General features: G+C 36.5%; 1 protein-coding gene across 16 annotated transcripts in view; it reads right to left on the reverse strand.

Annotated features, from left to right (window-relative positions):
- Positions 1 to 15,104, reverse strand: part of CREM (cAMP responsive element modulator) — a 70,042-nt gene that overhangs the window by 39,930 nt on the left and 15,008 nt on the right. For 15 of the 16 annotated variants that reach the window (XM_080810077.1, XM_080810076.1, XM_080810075.1 and 12 more), the window contains one exon: positions 12,338 to 12,461. The exons of the other annotated variant lie outside the window; for it this stretch is intronic. In XM_080810077.1, coding sequence (XP_080666203.1) covers positions 12,338 to 12,461 — 124 coding nt within the window. The remainder of the gene's footprint in view (positions 1 to 12,337; positions 12,462 to 15,104) is intronic. 16 annotated transcript variants of the gene reach the window in all.

Here is a 15,104-nt window from a genome sequence, read left to right on the forward strand (position 1 = left end):
TCACAGAGCTACTAGGCCTGCATTCAAGACAGTTAATAAAGGATGAAAAAATGTGAATTCACAATATAGCAGATTTCACTATCAATTCTGCTCCTGAGAAATAAAATCTATACGTTGCCTATTTTAATTTTAAAGGACTACAATTGAAATCCACTATTACAAGCACGAAGTTGGAAAATTATCTTGATTTCTGTGTATTAAGACAAGATTCTTAAAAGTCTGTTTCTTCTGTAAGGAAAAAAAAGTGTTTACAGAATATTCCAAATATTTTTAAGGTTGAAAACAGGAAAATAATGAGAGTGAACACTTGAATGCAGATGTAAAATATTTCATTTTTTTAAAAGTTGTGCTTAATTGCACTAAATAAAGAGAACACAAAATGAAAAGTGTAGAGTTGGTCTCATTTTAGTGTCTTTCTTTCCCATTGCAGTTTTGTTTTGTTTTTTTTAAGTGTGGCTAACAGATTGCAAAATTCAACACAGTTAAATTTTACTTAATTTTATGGGCACCCTGGGTGGCTCAGTGGGTTAAGCATCTGCCTTCAGGTCACGTCATGATCCCAGAGTCCTGGGATGAAGCACCATGTCAGGCACCTGGCTCAGCAGGGAGTCTGCTTCTCCCTCCCTTTCTCCCTCTGACCCTCCCCCTGTTCACACTCTCTTGCTTTCTCTCAAGTAAATAAGTTAAATTATTAAAAAAAATTTTTACCTAATTTACCTTGAGAATTTCAGTTGAAAATATTTATTGATAAGAGTTAACCACATAAGACTCATACTTGTATATCTACCATGTTAAAATTCTAAAGAGAATTACATGGGAATGCTGTTGCCTCACATGCTTTTTGTATGTGTAGAGCATAAACAAATGCCATCTGAAATCTATAATCCAAATAAAATGAAAAGGGGGAAGTAGATTACTGTTTCTGGTATTGTAAATATAAATGGCTGAATATTAAGTCTTTTTAAAAGAATTCTCCCCTTGCGGGGCATCTGGGTGGCTCACTTGGTTAAGCGTCTGCCTTCAGTTCAGGTAATGATCCTGGGATACTGGGATCAAGCCTCACATCGGGCTCCTTGCTCATAGGGGAGTCTGTTTCTCTCTCTCCCTTTGCCCCTCCCCTCACTCAGGCTCACTCTCTCTCATTCTTGCTCAAATAAATAAAATCTTTTAAGAAATTCTCCCTTGAAAGCAAAGCAAATATCAAAATTAAATCATGCTTAATTATACAGTCTATTTTCATTATATTTCCAATAAGCAGTGATGATCTTTTGAGGACAAATTAAAATTAGGGATTCTTTAACCTTTGAAAAACAATGCTCTAGGGGCGCCTGGGTGGCTCAGTGGGTTAAAGCCACTGCCTTCGGCTCAGGTCATGATCCCAGCGTCCTGGGATTGAGCCCCACATCGGGCTCTCTGCTCAGCAGGAAGCCTGCTTCCTCCCTTCTCTATCTGCCTGCCTCTCTGCCTACTTGTGATCTGTCTGTCAAATAAATAAATAAAATCTTAAAAAAAAAAAAAAACAATGCTCTAGCTGATTTGTTTTTCCTACCTGATCCGTAGAGTATCCTTAGTTTTTCTATTTGTATCAGTAGGAGTATCATTTTATAGTCTAACCAATATGTGTTTCATTTATCATATTTTAAAAGCATTATGAAAATGAATATTATCTTTGTAGCAGTTAAAATTCTTTTAACTCCAGGACTTTTAAATATCAATCCTATAGTTGCCTTCAGTAAGACTGAAACTAAAATTGGCCATAATCCTAGCCAGATGCAAGTAATAAGTGTACATAATGAAGTTTCAGTGAGATCGGAGCCCAAAAGAACATATACCCAGCAGACATCTTGTAAGAACAAATAGTAAATAATAAAATTAACAATAATGTAGATCATTTCTAATAATTGATAAGAAATGTATATGTCAAAAGCCAGATACCACAAAATGAATGCCTAAAACCACTTATTACCCAAACTTCATATTAATCTTTATTTCCAAGCAAAAAACTCTTTATAAGAATGTCTATGAAGCAAACTTTAATTCACTTGAATTATTTTATTTGTTCTATCAATAACTTTGTGTAAGTCCTGCAAAGTACTGAACTGGCAAAAACAAAAATTCAAAAACAAAAACACCAAAAACCCTTAAGAATTGTAATAGTAGATGCATCTGGCTGGCTCATGTGGAAGATTGTAAGACTCCTGATCTTGGGAGTCATGGATTTGAGGTTCACATTGGGTATATAAATTAGTTAAAAAAAAAAAAATAGGGGCGCCTGGGTGGCTCAGTGGGTTAAGCCTCTGCCTTCGGCTCAGGTCATGATCCCAGGCTCCTGGGATCGAGTCCCGCAGTGGGCTCTCTGCTCAGCAGGGAGCCTGCTTTCCCCCTCTCTCTCTCTGCCTACTTGTGAGCTCTCTCTGTCAAATAAATAAATCTTAAAATAAATAAATAAATAAATTTCTTTAAAAATAGTAATAGTAAATAAAATGTGGTATATACATACAAAGGAATATTATTCAGCCTCACAAAGGAAAAAAAATCCCACCACGGACTATGACACAGATAAACCTTGAGGACCTTATGCTAAGTGAAATAAGCCAGTCACAAAAAGACAAATACTGATGCATCCACTTATATCAAGTATCTAAAAGTAGTTAAGTTCACAAAAACAGAGGTAGAATGGTAGTTACCAGGGTTGAAGGCAGGGGTATTAAGAAAGTTTTTGTTTAATGGATATAGAGCTTTAGATGTGCAAGATGAAAATGTTCTGGAGATCTGTTTCACAACACTGTATTACTAACACCACTAAACTGTACACTTAAACTGGTTAGGACTGTAGATTGTATGTATTTTTTTTATCACACATAAAAAATAATAACAACTCTGGCCCCATATCTGGTGGATATAACAAGTAACTGGCTTCTTGCCAGGAAAACACTCAATAAATTGATTTTACCAAAGTCAATGGGACTGATTTCTTCATCATCTCATAAAATGTAAGTCTAAAGCTCTGGGTACTCTCATACTCTTGGCCCCAGAGTGATGGTTCGACACATAGAATGGTTACTGATGCCAGAAATTATATGGAAGCAATTACTAATATATCAAAATGGATAAAATTTAAATTTTCTAATGCTCTTCACATATCGCAGATCAGAAACGGAGTTGGGATCTAAATATAGAACTATCTTAATCTGCCAGTGAATAATGAAGGAGTAACAATATACAGTACATTTACAACATGTACTGCATAGTACTGCTTATGTGTCTATATACACACACATATATACATAATATATATGTGTACATATACAATAACAATATATAACCTATTTTTATTATTAAATTCAATTGCTATGGAATTTCCAAGGTAATGTCCTCTATATGGTCCACTTCAACACTGAGTACCCTATGTTTTACAAGTAATAAAGAGTAGAGAGCTTGATTAAATCTAAAGCCAGATAGTTCTAATTTTGGCCTTGCCTCTTACTAGCTGTGTGACCTAAGACAAGTTATTCATTCAGTCTCTCTACACCTTATTTTCCATCACTGCTAGACAGAATGAAAGCAGTATCTTTCTACAAAGTTGTTGTGAGGACAGAGTCAAAGGCCTGGCACAGACTGAGTATTCAATACCGACTTTTGTTATTCTTATTATTGTTGCATTTAAGTAACTTAGTCAAGAATTTGGAACTTAAACAATTTACAAGCATTAATCCTCTGATTTGGAAGGGTTAAAATACTTTTCCAGCGCCTGGGTGGCTTAGCGGGTTAAGCCTCTGCCTTTGGCTCAGGTCATGATCTGAGGGTCCTGGGATCGAGTCCCACATCTGGCTCTCTGCTCAGCAGGAAGCTTGTTACTCCCACTCTCTCTCTGCCGGCCTTTCTGCCTACTTGTGATCTCTCTCTCTGTGTCAAATAAATAAATTTTTAAAATTAAAAAATAATAATAATAAAATACTTTCCAAAGTCTTCCCAAAATTCAGGTGAAGAAGAAAGAATCAAGGATTTACATTAAAAAAACAAGTCAAAATCTGAATCAGTGACAAAACATGGCTAGACTAAATTGCATCCTTAAGTTTTTTCAGTTTCAGTCCAAAGGTCAGAATTCATACACAGGCAAGTCTAAGAATTAAGCACCTAAAAAAAGCATTATAATGAAACCTGGTCTTTATATGAAATGTAAAATCTAGTAATAGATTATATTTTAGGTTTTCAGATGCAAAATGGCGTAAAGAAATTCCCACAATATTTAAAAATCCCTTTAAAAGAAATCCGGGGGGGGGGGGAGGGGCGCCTGGGTGGCTCAGTGGGTTAAAGCCTCTGCCTTTGGCTCAGGTCATGATCCCAGTGTCCTGGGATCGAGCCCCGCGTTGGGCTCTCTGCTCAGCAGGGAGCCTGCTTCCTCCTCTCTCTCTGCCTGCCTCTCTGCCTACTTGTGATCTCTGTCTGTCAAATAAATAAATGATCTTAAATTTAAAAAATAAATAAATTAATTAAAATAAAATAAATAAATAAATAAATAAAAGAAATCCAGGGGCGCCTGGGTGGCTCAGTGGGTTAAAGCCTCTGCCTTCAGCTCAGGTCATGATCCCAGCATCCTGGGATGGAGCCCCGCATCCGGCTTTCTGCTCAGCAGGGAGCCTGCTTTCCTTCCTCTCTCTGCCTACCTCTCTGCCTACTTGTGATCTCTGTCAAATAAATAAATAAAATCTTTAAAAATAAATAAATAAAAGAAATCCAAAGTACAAAAATTTAGGAGCATAAAATATGCCATTTAAAGTAAGTTCATGGCATCATATCAGAATGTTGCATATAAAACAAGTACGAATTTTTTAAGATTTTATTTTTTTATTTATTCATAACAGAGGGAGGGAGGTAGAGGGTGAAGCAGGTTCCCTGCAGAGCAGAATGCCCCATGGCATTTACGATGACTAATTAATTGAGCATGTACTGCAACCTTTTTTTTTCCCAGTAAAGATGAGAGGTACAGGGGCCTGGGTGGCTCAGTGGGTTAAGCCTCTGCCTTCTGCTCAGGTCGTGGTCTTAGGGTCCTGGGATGGGGCTCTCTGCTTGGCGCTTAACTGACTGAGTTACCCAGGTGCCCAGTAGCTTTCCTTTTCTACACCCTCTGAAGGTCTATTTAAGCATAGTAAGTAGAGTTATATTGCTTTCAAATGAATTCCTAATACAACATACTTTTAAAACAACATAAGCCACTTCCTCTTAAAGCCTAATTGCAACCACTGGCCTAACTGCTACCATTCTAACCATTTGAGGCAAGTTTGTAGAATGATAAAAGCAAACAATTATTGCACATTCCAAGCACTGTACTTGCACTTCAAACTTCATCTCCTCATCTTAATCTATGAAAATCAAAGAATTCAGGCAATTAAGTATTAACTTAAAACTATATATGAACATTAGGAAAATAATTTTGAGGGAACCTGGGGGGCTCAGTCAGTTGGCCAGCTGACTCTTGGTTTTGGCTCCAGTTGTGATTTCAGTGTGGTGGGATCAGGCCCCATGTCAGGCTCCGTGCTCAGCAGGGAATCTGCTTGGGGTTCTCTCTCTCCCTCTCCCTTTGCCCCCCTACTCACGCTCTCTTTCTCTCTCTCTAAAATAAATAAACCTTTAAAAAAAATAATTTTGTGTCTTTAGTGTTAAAATATAGTACAAAAAATACTTTGCACCACTACTTTTAAGTAAACAAACTACATTTAATTCAAACTGTGTATATGTATGTATACATTGACTCTTTTTCCTTACACCAAGTAGAAAGCAGTAAATAAACCCTTAAAAAAGGGAAAATTAGAAAGTTCTAAGGACCCAAGGAGACCAACTTACACTAGCAATACCTATCACAGTGTATTAACATATCTGATACCAAATACATAAAGGTATTTATTATCTGCCAAAATAGAAGTTTACTGCTATATAGAACATACCTATTTAAAGGTAATTTTTTTTCCTGAACTATTTCTGCTTGCATCATCTTTATCTGATAGTGTGTCTACCTAATACATTCACTACCATAAGCAGGCTTTTCTCTCCCATGTCTTTTTGGAGAACCACTAGAGATTTCTCTCTGCCAGGGCTCAGAAAACTCACATTTCTGAAAAACACTATTAAGATGTCATCATAATTACTCAATAGAGTGAAAATTTCCAAAAGCCTCTGTGTTTTGAAATTCCTTTAACAAATAGAATTCTTTTAACAGTCTGGGGTTTACCAAGCTTGTAGTAACTTTAAAAATTAAAATCAGGCAAAGTAGAATAACCTCTGAATATTATTCAAAGTAGAACCTACAAAAATTCACACTTTTTCTTCAAACTTCAATGTCTACTCCCTTCGTTGTTCTTTTTTCATTATTGTAGAATAAAATTTACCATCTTAACCATCTTTAAGTTTATATAGTTCAGTAGTAAGTATATTTGCAGTTGTGAAACAGATTATTCAGAACATTTTCATCTTGCAAATCTGAAATTCTACACCCCTTAAATTACAGCTCCCCTATAAACCTTTTCCTAGTCTACTTTTCTACAAAAAAGAAATCATAAAGAAAAGGGTAAAAAGAATAACTATGTTTATACTCAGCTGTTCTCTCATTATTGCTAGTGACAAATCACCTCTCTCTATGAAGAACTTGGAACATCAAACAAAAAGTATCCAAACCCCATCAAAAATCATTATAAATGACAGAAAATCTTTAACAATCTCTCCAACACTAAAACTAATTTGTATGTATTTTTCTGATTTTAAGTATAAAAACAAAATCCTTTTCTGAAATTTGGCTGATTCCTTTATATCTGTTTAAATTATCTTTGAAATATCAAATTTTATTCAAAGTATTATCACTAAGATGAAAAGAGAGGACATTCTAAAGCCAAAAAGTAACCTTTAAAGAAATGTGTTATCACATACAAAATTATAAAATACAAGTACAGATATATAACAAATTCTTGTTCAAACTGAACAAAATAATCTCTATTAGCAGTTCACCAACTACTTTTATGTCCCTCATACCTTGAATTACCTTCAAGAATGAGTTACATTTTAAAACAGTATATTTCCTTGAATTAGTTGATTAAAGAACATCATACAACACAGATTTAGCATTTACTGAAAAAACATCAGTTTTACTTTTTCTTCCAACTTTTGCTCATTTTTAGAGAGAATTCTAGGTGAAGTAAAACGTTATATAAAAAAATTAAAGCAATGAAAAAGAGTCAGAGGAAGGAATACAAAAAAATAAGGAGCAATAGAAAGTCAATACTGAAATGAAAAATTTTTACCTCAAAATCTTAAGAACATTTTTCTCTTTCTGCAAAAGTCACTCAAGTAAGGGAATTAGTATGTTGAAATAAAAAACAAGATTCAATTGAACACTAAGTTAAATTATATCTACTTAGCTGGCAGTAGATATACCAGATCAACCTAACACAATGAAGACCATCTTTAATATACAAATATGATGCTGCTGACCATTATCAATAGCAAATGTTGCATTTTTGTTTTGTTTTCTGATAGCCATCCACATCCTTCCTGGTCCTACTTCGGACCAAGAAGATGGATTTTTGGCACAGCTAGCCAAAGTAATGAGAAATGTCATTCAATATTTCCCACCAGATTGAAACTGAAAACATACAACTTATACATTAAAATGTATCCTTTGTTAAATCATTCCTACTTCAATCCCTCACTGCATGCCAAGGCCGGCTTTATTCTGAGGCACTCCTTTACATACTATTTGCATTTAGAACAGATGGCATAAAAAAGGAGATTAGCAGAGTATAATCCTTGAACAACATTCCCAAGTGGTTTTCTCTGCTCCCTATAATCTCATTTCCAAAAACACACAGGTCTGTGGGAAGATTAACGTTTATATTAGAACAAATTCTCTTGAGGCACTGTACCGACCCTGATGATCTCCAGAGCTTCCTTCAAGCTCTAGGACTCCCTGCTTCTGCTTCCTTCACCTTTGCTGACACCTAGAGAACTGGTCATTTATAAAAAAGAGTTATTTAGCTTTGAGAGGTGAGGTGCCCACAGGCTTCAGCAGCAGCTACTAGGCATGAAGCTTTGGAAAGCTGGTTTTAAAGCACATCCTTTCCAGCGGCTCCATAAGGATTACTTTGCCTATCCAGATCTTCTGGAGACATCAACAACTCCCAAGGGACTTCCAACAAGAAAAGTTCAGGGTGTCCTCACCCTTACTTTCAGAGGAGATTACACATTTGTGAAATAAATGGGGAAATGTGAACAAGAAGTGCATATCATTGTAAGGAATAATGCTTCATTTTATTAGGTACGACAGTGACATTTGGTTACATAAAAAAATGTCCATAATCTTTTACAAGTTGCATACCCAGAAGTAAGTAGGAGTAAAATGACATGTCTGAGATCTGCAGAATTGCTTAAAATACTTTAACAAACAGTAAAAAAAGAAGATAGATGAGGCTACAAAATCTTAGTAATTATCAAGTTTATGTATATATAAATTTATATACATAGCATTATCCTACCTTGTATATGTTTGAAATCTTACATTATAAAAGAAAGTTTAGGGCGCCTGGGTGGCTCAGTGGGTTAAAGCCTCTGCCTTTGGCTCAGGTCATGATCCCAGGGTCCTGGGATCCAGCCCCTCATCAGGCTCTCTGCTCAACAGGGAGTCTGCTTCTCCTTCTCCCTCTGCCTGCCTCTCTGCCTACTTGTGATCTCTGTCTGTCAAATAAATAAAATCTTTAAAAAAAATAAATAAAAAGAAAAGAAAGTTTAATTACCCATTTAAGGATTATATTATTTCCAGAGGATATGTGGCTATTTAAAACTACTTGTATATAACATACATATATATTTGTATATAATATACATACATTTATTTATTTATTTATTTGTTTGTTTGTTTATTTTGCTTTCCACCATTTTGGCTTTTGGACAGGGTTTCCTCCTGGCTTGGTTATTTAAAATAAACTCTCCAACTTATTACCAATTGTTTTTCCAGGGGCACAGGGGAATAGAAACTAGCCTTACATAGCAATACATACATTTAACAAACAAGAAAGCAGCTTCAATTAAAAATAAATCAACATAAAAAATATCTCAGGCAAGAAGAAAGCCAAGTCACGATTTCACCTCAACTATCTGCCACCCTCAGGATCTGATCTATTTAAGGCAAATCCTGCTTTCAGCTCTTTGACATTATCACCACTGTGACTTCTATTTACTTTTGACTGCAGGTAGAAGGGAAACATTCCATTTATATCTGGGAAGTTATAAAACAGAAAAACTGGAAATTTAAAACTCTAGCCTCACTTGGTGCACATGGACGCCTGAGGGCCAAGAGCAGCCTCGAGTTGTCAGATCTTCTCGAATGTGATGATTTTCAGAGTAACCCTGATGGGCGGAAGCTTTAGAAAGTCCATGGTGCTCAAAACTACTACTTTCAAATGACCAGATGCGAAGGATGAAACTGACTGAATCTTTTCGTCACACCTTTGTGCCCACACTAGCTAATGATAATTTTACCATGTAAAAAGGAAATTAAGTATTATAAAGTCCTACCTATACCAAACTGTCCTTTTTGAAAAAAATGAAACAAGTATCAAGTATACAAGGACATCGGGAATTATTCAGAAGAGTCACTTTTAGCATATATTATAGGGTTTTTTAAAAATTTCTTTTCAGTGTAACAGAATTCATTGTTTATGCACCACACCCAGTGCTCCATGCAATACGTGCCCTCCATAATACCCACCACCAAGGTACATTATAGGTTTAATAAAGATTTCAATCTGATTTCCTAATGCTTTTATCACATAATATCACATCATCATGAATACTCACAAATTAACAGCTTCAAGCATCACAAGAACCTAACCATTTAGAATCTAATTAAGTTTAGAAAATTTTGACTGCTAAGAATTTGTCGTAATTTTTCAAAAAATCATGATCCGTGCATGGCACAGAGGATAACTCTTAGTTACCCAAAGTAATCAATGAATCAGCACACAGATTACTTCTTAATCTCTCAACATTCCTAATATGTGAAAGACAAGAACCATAGTTTATCCTTTGATCAGATCCTTAAGATAAATAGAAAATAAATACCATAGCAAGTCCATGAACTTGCTCTCCAGATTTAATAAATACCAACATTTGAATAGTTGAGATTTTTAAAGAAGAAAGCATTATAAATGCAAACCACAGGTTTTTTTCCTAGATCTGATTCAGCCTTCTCATGTCTCTCTCTCTCCTTCCACTTTCCTCAAAACACTTCACTTTGCCACACTCCTGTCCTCACCCCTTTGTTTCACAGACTCATCTTTCTCTATTATTTCACAGAAAAATTTCTTGAAGAATCTATACTTCCAATTTCTACCTCCTCTCCCTCTTACTTCTTCTCCTAGCTATGAAAACCTAGTTTCTATTCACTGGACTCCTATTCAATTCCAAACACTCATAAATCAAAGGTTATTTTTCAAACTTCATATTACTGGAACTCTTTAGTAACTTCTGACTGACACTAACAGAGCTGGTTGTCACCCAGGCTGAAGGTCCTCAGGATTGCAAATTATCATTTTTAAACAATGGAGATGTATGTGCAGGCCCAGAGGAGGGAGAGAAGGCTATGTGAGGGTCAGTGAGCCAGGACCTAAAGGGAGGGGAGTGGAGGCAAAAGGAAGATTTGCTTTCAACTACCACTTCAGCAAAGAAGGGCAGAATTAAAGATCAGGAATCATAGTGATAAAAACTCTAGAAGATGGCAAATTTATGGAAAAAGATATGTGTATTGTATTCTTTTCATAAGACCCTAAGACTAAAAGACATATACCCCAAATCTCTGGATGTTAAGATTATGGGTAGTTTTTATTTTCTTCTTTATAATAATATATATTTTGTTAATTTTCTATAATGAACATACATTTTTTTTAATAAGAAAAAGGCTGCTCCCCTCACCCCTTTAAATAGCAAAAGGTCTGCATGCCTGTATTCTAGGGTAACAAAGAAGGGTGTTGCCAGGGAGATGCAGCTCCACAGAATACTTGTGAGAAAACCCCCAGGGAGCTCTTATGAGGAAAGAAAAGCAGGCTGGGTGTTTGGGGCCAGTCTTGGGAAAGAAGAGACCTCACAGGAACCTGTCTGGCTTGAGACAACCCAGGTAGTACCTGGTATTTCCCCTGGACCTCCAGTCGGCCATATGGGTCCTCTCTCTCCTCCCTTTAAGATACTGTGAAAATCTCACGACTGCACTGTATCCCACACTACCATGACTCCACACAAAAGGTGTCTCCACAACAGGCTGGTTGACTTCCAATCCAACCCCCACATAGTCCACACAAATATTAGTGTTCTCAACACAGGGAACACTGTGCTTCAAGAATATTTAGAATCCAGGACACTCTACACTCTCAAATGTATACAACCTCTGCTTACATTTACCAGCTCGACTTCCCAGCCCAGATGTTAGGCTCCAGTTAGCCCCTCTACCCATAGTTTCCGGACAGTCTGGCTTTGTGCCTCTGCACACTCTCTTCCCTGGCCTAGAATATGCTTCCCTATCCTTGTCCACGTGGTAAACTCCTATTGATCCTTTATATCTAGCTCAAAAGCAAATCCTCCATAAAGTACTCCTGGTCACCTGGCTGCTCCTTCCTCTGTCCCTAACATTTTATAGCACTTCTTATACTGTTGGAGCTATCATTCAAGAGTACCTGTCTTCCCTACTAAACCATGAGATATTTAAGACCAAAAACTACATTTCTCCATGTATCTAAATAGCGCTGAGAGCCAGTAGGTACTCAAAAAATACGTGACAAAAAAACTAAATAAAAGAATGTGTTTGCTTTTACTACATATTTTTATAAATATTTCAGAAATAAGTTTTAGGAGCTGAAAATCAGGCACGAACTCATACTGGTGGTCTCTAAATGAAACCAATTCAAAGACCTAACTAAAAAGAAAGTAAAGCTCAAACCAAATATATACTAGGCAAATGTTTAAGATTTCTGTAGTATTTCCAGCTGAGAAGTTAAGACTATACCAACTTGGAATTACCAACCTTCTGAAACAAGTAATTTGAGGGTTACATATGCGGGCAGGTTTTTGTTTTTCCTTTTGCATAGCAGTGGTGGTGGAGGGAGCAGTGCAAAGTGTCCGTTACGAGGCAAAGTAACTCAAATACATATTGTCTCTTTGAAATCAAATCAGTAAGAATGGCTGATAACCAGGGGATCAGGGGAAACTTAAGATCAACTTCAAGAAAACAGAATCTGTACATACTTATTTCCACATAGTTTCACTTTCATCAGTGCCTGCCTATTGCCTACATTAAATTTACCTGAGCTAAAGTAGGGATTGAATTTTGACCAGTCTGGGTCTGCATATGAGCAGATTCGCTCTCTGCCACAGAATCTGTTACACTTCCATCCTGCTGAGATTCAATTGTTTCCATGGTCATTTGTCTGAAAAAACAATAAAAAAGGAAGAAGTATTAAGGCCCTATTAGAGAGATTTCTCTGCTTTTACTTAGCTTTCTGATATTCATTTCTGTCATCAATTGTACCGCCTTATTTTTCAAGAAATGGGTTCAGTGGTAGAGGTCTAAGTCTCTAAACTAACTCTGCTCACGGGATATGAACATTACTATTGCAGGAAGCACTGTAAGATGTTTTATGGGAATTAACTTACTACAAAAAATGTTAATCTTATAATAAAGTCTCCTTGATAATTATTTTTCAGTATATTTTTCAGTATTATTTTCCAGTACAAATGAGTAAAAAACCAGACTTTCTATTTTACCTTAAGTATAAATATTCTATGACTCTCAAGGCCTAAGGTACCTGCTTCATAATATATAGTATCAGAGAATTTCCCCACAGTCTAAATTAAATGCATTATAATATAAAGATGTGCCTAGCTTTGACAGCACTAACCATTTCTGATAAACAAGCCTCTCAAATGGAATCATGCAGAGCTGACCACATGTCCTACAGCTTCCCATTTCATTAAAGAGGAGAATCTAATTTTTCCAGAAGAACTTTCGACATAATTTTGTCTATGATAATCAATTTAATGACTTTTATTTCTATATAGACGATAAACCACTATAATAAATTTTATCCTACTAGAAGAAATACAAACCACAAACAAAATAAACAAAATCAAATATTGAAAACTTACAGGAACTATTCTCCGCTACACATCTTTTCAACTGTCAATGATACAATGTGTTTCTCCATTTAGTAGTCTAATTATATAGTCAGAAAGTATGCAAGCTACTTAGAACTTCGAATTAAAATATCCAAATCCTTTTTCCAGATTTAGTTACCAGATTCTGCACTCTTTCATCCATCTTGCACTTTACTAACTTCTTTTGCATTTCAATAGTCATTATCTGAATCCAAGCCTTCCATTCTAGAACCCATCTATACTGCTTTTAAGTTACTTCTCACTACTGAAAATCATCAAAACTTTTAACTAAACATGACAATTCAGAGCAACTATAAAAGACAAAAATCTGGTCTACTATGAAAAAATGTCTTTCCCTTACTATTCCCCAGTTCCTTTATCTCTTATTTTCTAGAACAGCCTAGGCAAGTTAAGATCACCTGCATAAACTATCAATTCTTCTGGCTCTATGTTTGCTTATGTGAACAGTTCCCAAAGAGAATACCTCAGAACATTTAGTTCTACAGGATATGAAAAGGTATTATCTAAAAATGAGGGTAGGGGAAACACTTAGTGAAAAAGTTCTATATGTCTGGGGTTAAAAGGTTTTCTTTGCCACAGAACTTCTCAGAAGCCTGAATATGCTAGCGTGCCTTCAGAACGTGGAGGGTACAGATCCAATAGGCCGCATTTCCCAAAAGCATCTGACCACCAAAACTCTTTTCCACAAGGCATGTCCTAAAGGTAGTGTTCTGAAAACAACTTGAGAAATGTTGTCTTATGCTATTTCTTACACCTTTTAAAGAACTTGAATCTCAACTCAAACACTATATGCTAGAAGACCTTCCTCACTAAACCATTCATTTTATTTTTATTTTTTTAAAGATTTTATTTATTTATTTGACAGACAGAGATCACAAGTAGGCAGAGAGGCAGGCAGAGAGAGAGGAGGAAGCAGGCTCCCCGCCGAGCAGAGAGCCCGATGCGGGGCTTGATCCCAGGACCCGGGGATCATGACCCTAGCCGAAGGCAGAGGCCTCAACCCACTGAGCCACCCAGGCGCCCCTAAACCATTCATTTTAGAAACATTTACTTAGCGCCATCTACATGACTGGCTCCGAAAACACAAAAGTGGGTAAATTGCAGCCCTTGCCCTGAAAGAATTCATTCATTAATTGGTCCTTGGACAACCTCTATCAGAAGTAACTAACATACTTATTGGGGAAGTAGAGGAGCAGATTCCTAGGCTCAACTCCAAATCTACAGAATCAAACTTTCTGGGGCATCTAATTTTTTTTTATATCTAAGAGATTCTGATGCATATTAAAATTTAGGAAAAACTTAGCTTATTGGTAAATTCTATCAGGTAGACTCATAGGGAACACATATAAAGTAACTTTTTAAACGGTGTAAAGGCTGTTATGCACAAAATATTTTGGGAAACATAGGAAGCAATGATTATATCTGCCTGAGAATGGGGCCATATAAACATATACTGAACAATGAGAAGAATTTCACCAGGTAGAAGAGGAAAAGAGAACTATGAGAGGAAGGAAAGTACAGAGTATGGTTGGGAAATGGAATAACAGATTGTAGTAGATAATCTAGGTGCCAGGGAGCCTATTTAGATTCGGTGAGGAGGCGGCAAAACAGGACTGGTAGAAGTAGGGCTAGAAAGGTCAGATGGAACCAGAGAGAGAATACTTTTTAAAACTCTAGAGAGAGGGCACCGGGGTGGTTCAGTTGGTTGGGCATCTGACTCTTGGTTTTAGCTCTGGTCATGATCTCAGGGTCCTGAGATCGAGCCCTGCATCTGCAATCTACATACTCCAGCTTCTCCAACCCTATATATAGATGACTCCCAAGTCTGTACTTGTCTACACTCCCCTCCTATGAAGCATCTCAATCTAGTTTTCAGATGCCGGTCCCTTCCCTTC

This window comes from Martes martes, assembly GCF_963455335.1.
Source record: "Martes martes genome assembly, chromosome: 8".
Taxonomy (NCBI): domain Eukaryota; kingdom Metazoa; phylum Chordata; class Mammalia; order Carnivora; family Mustelidae; genus Martes; species Martes martes.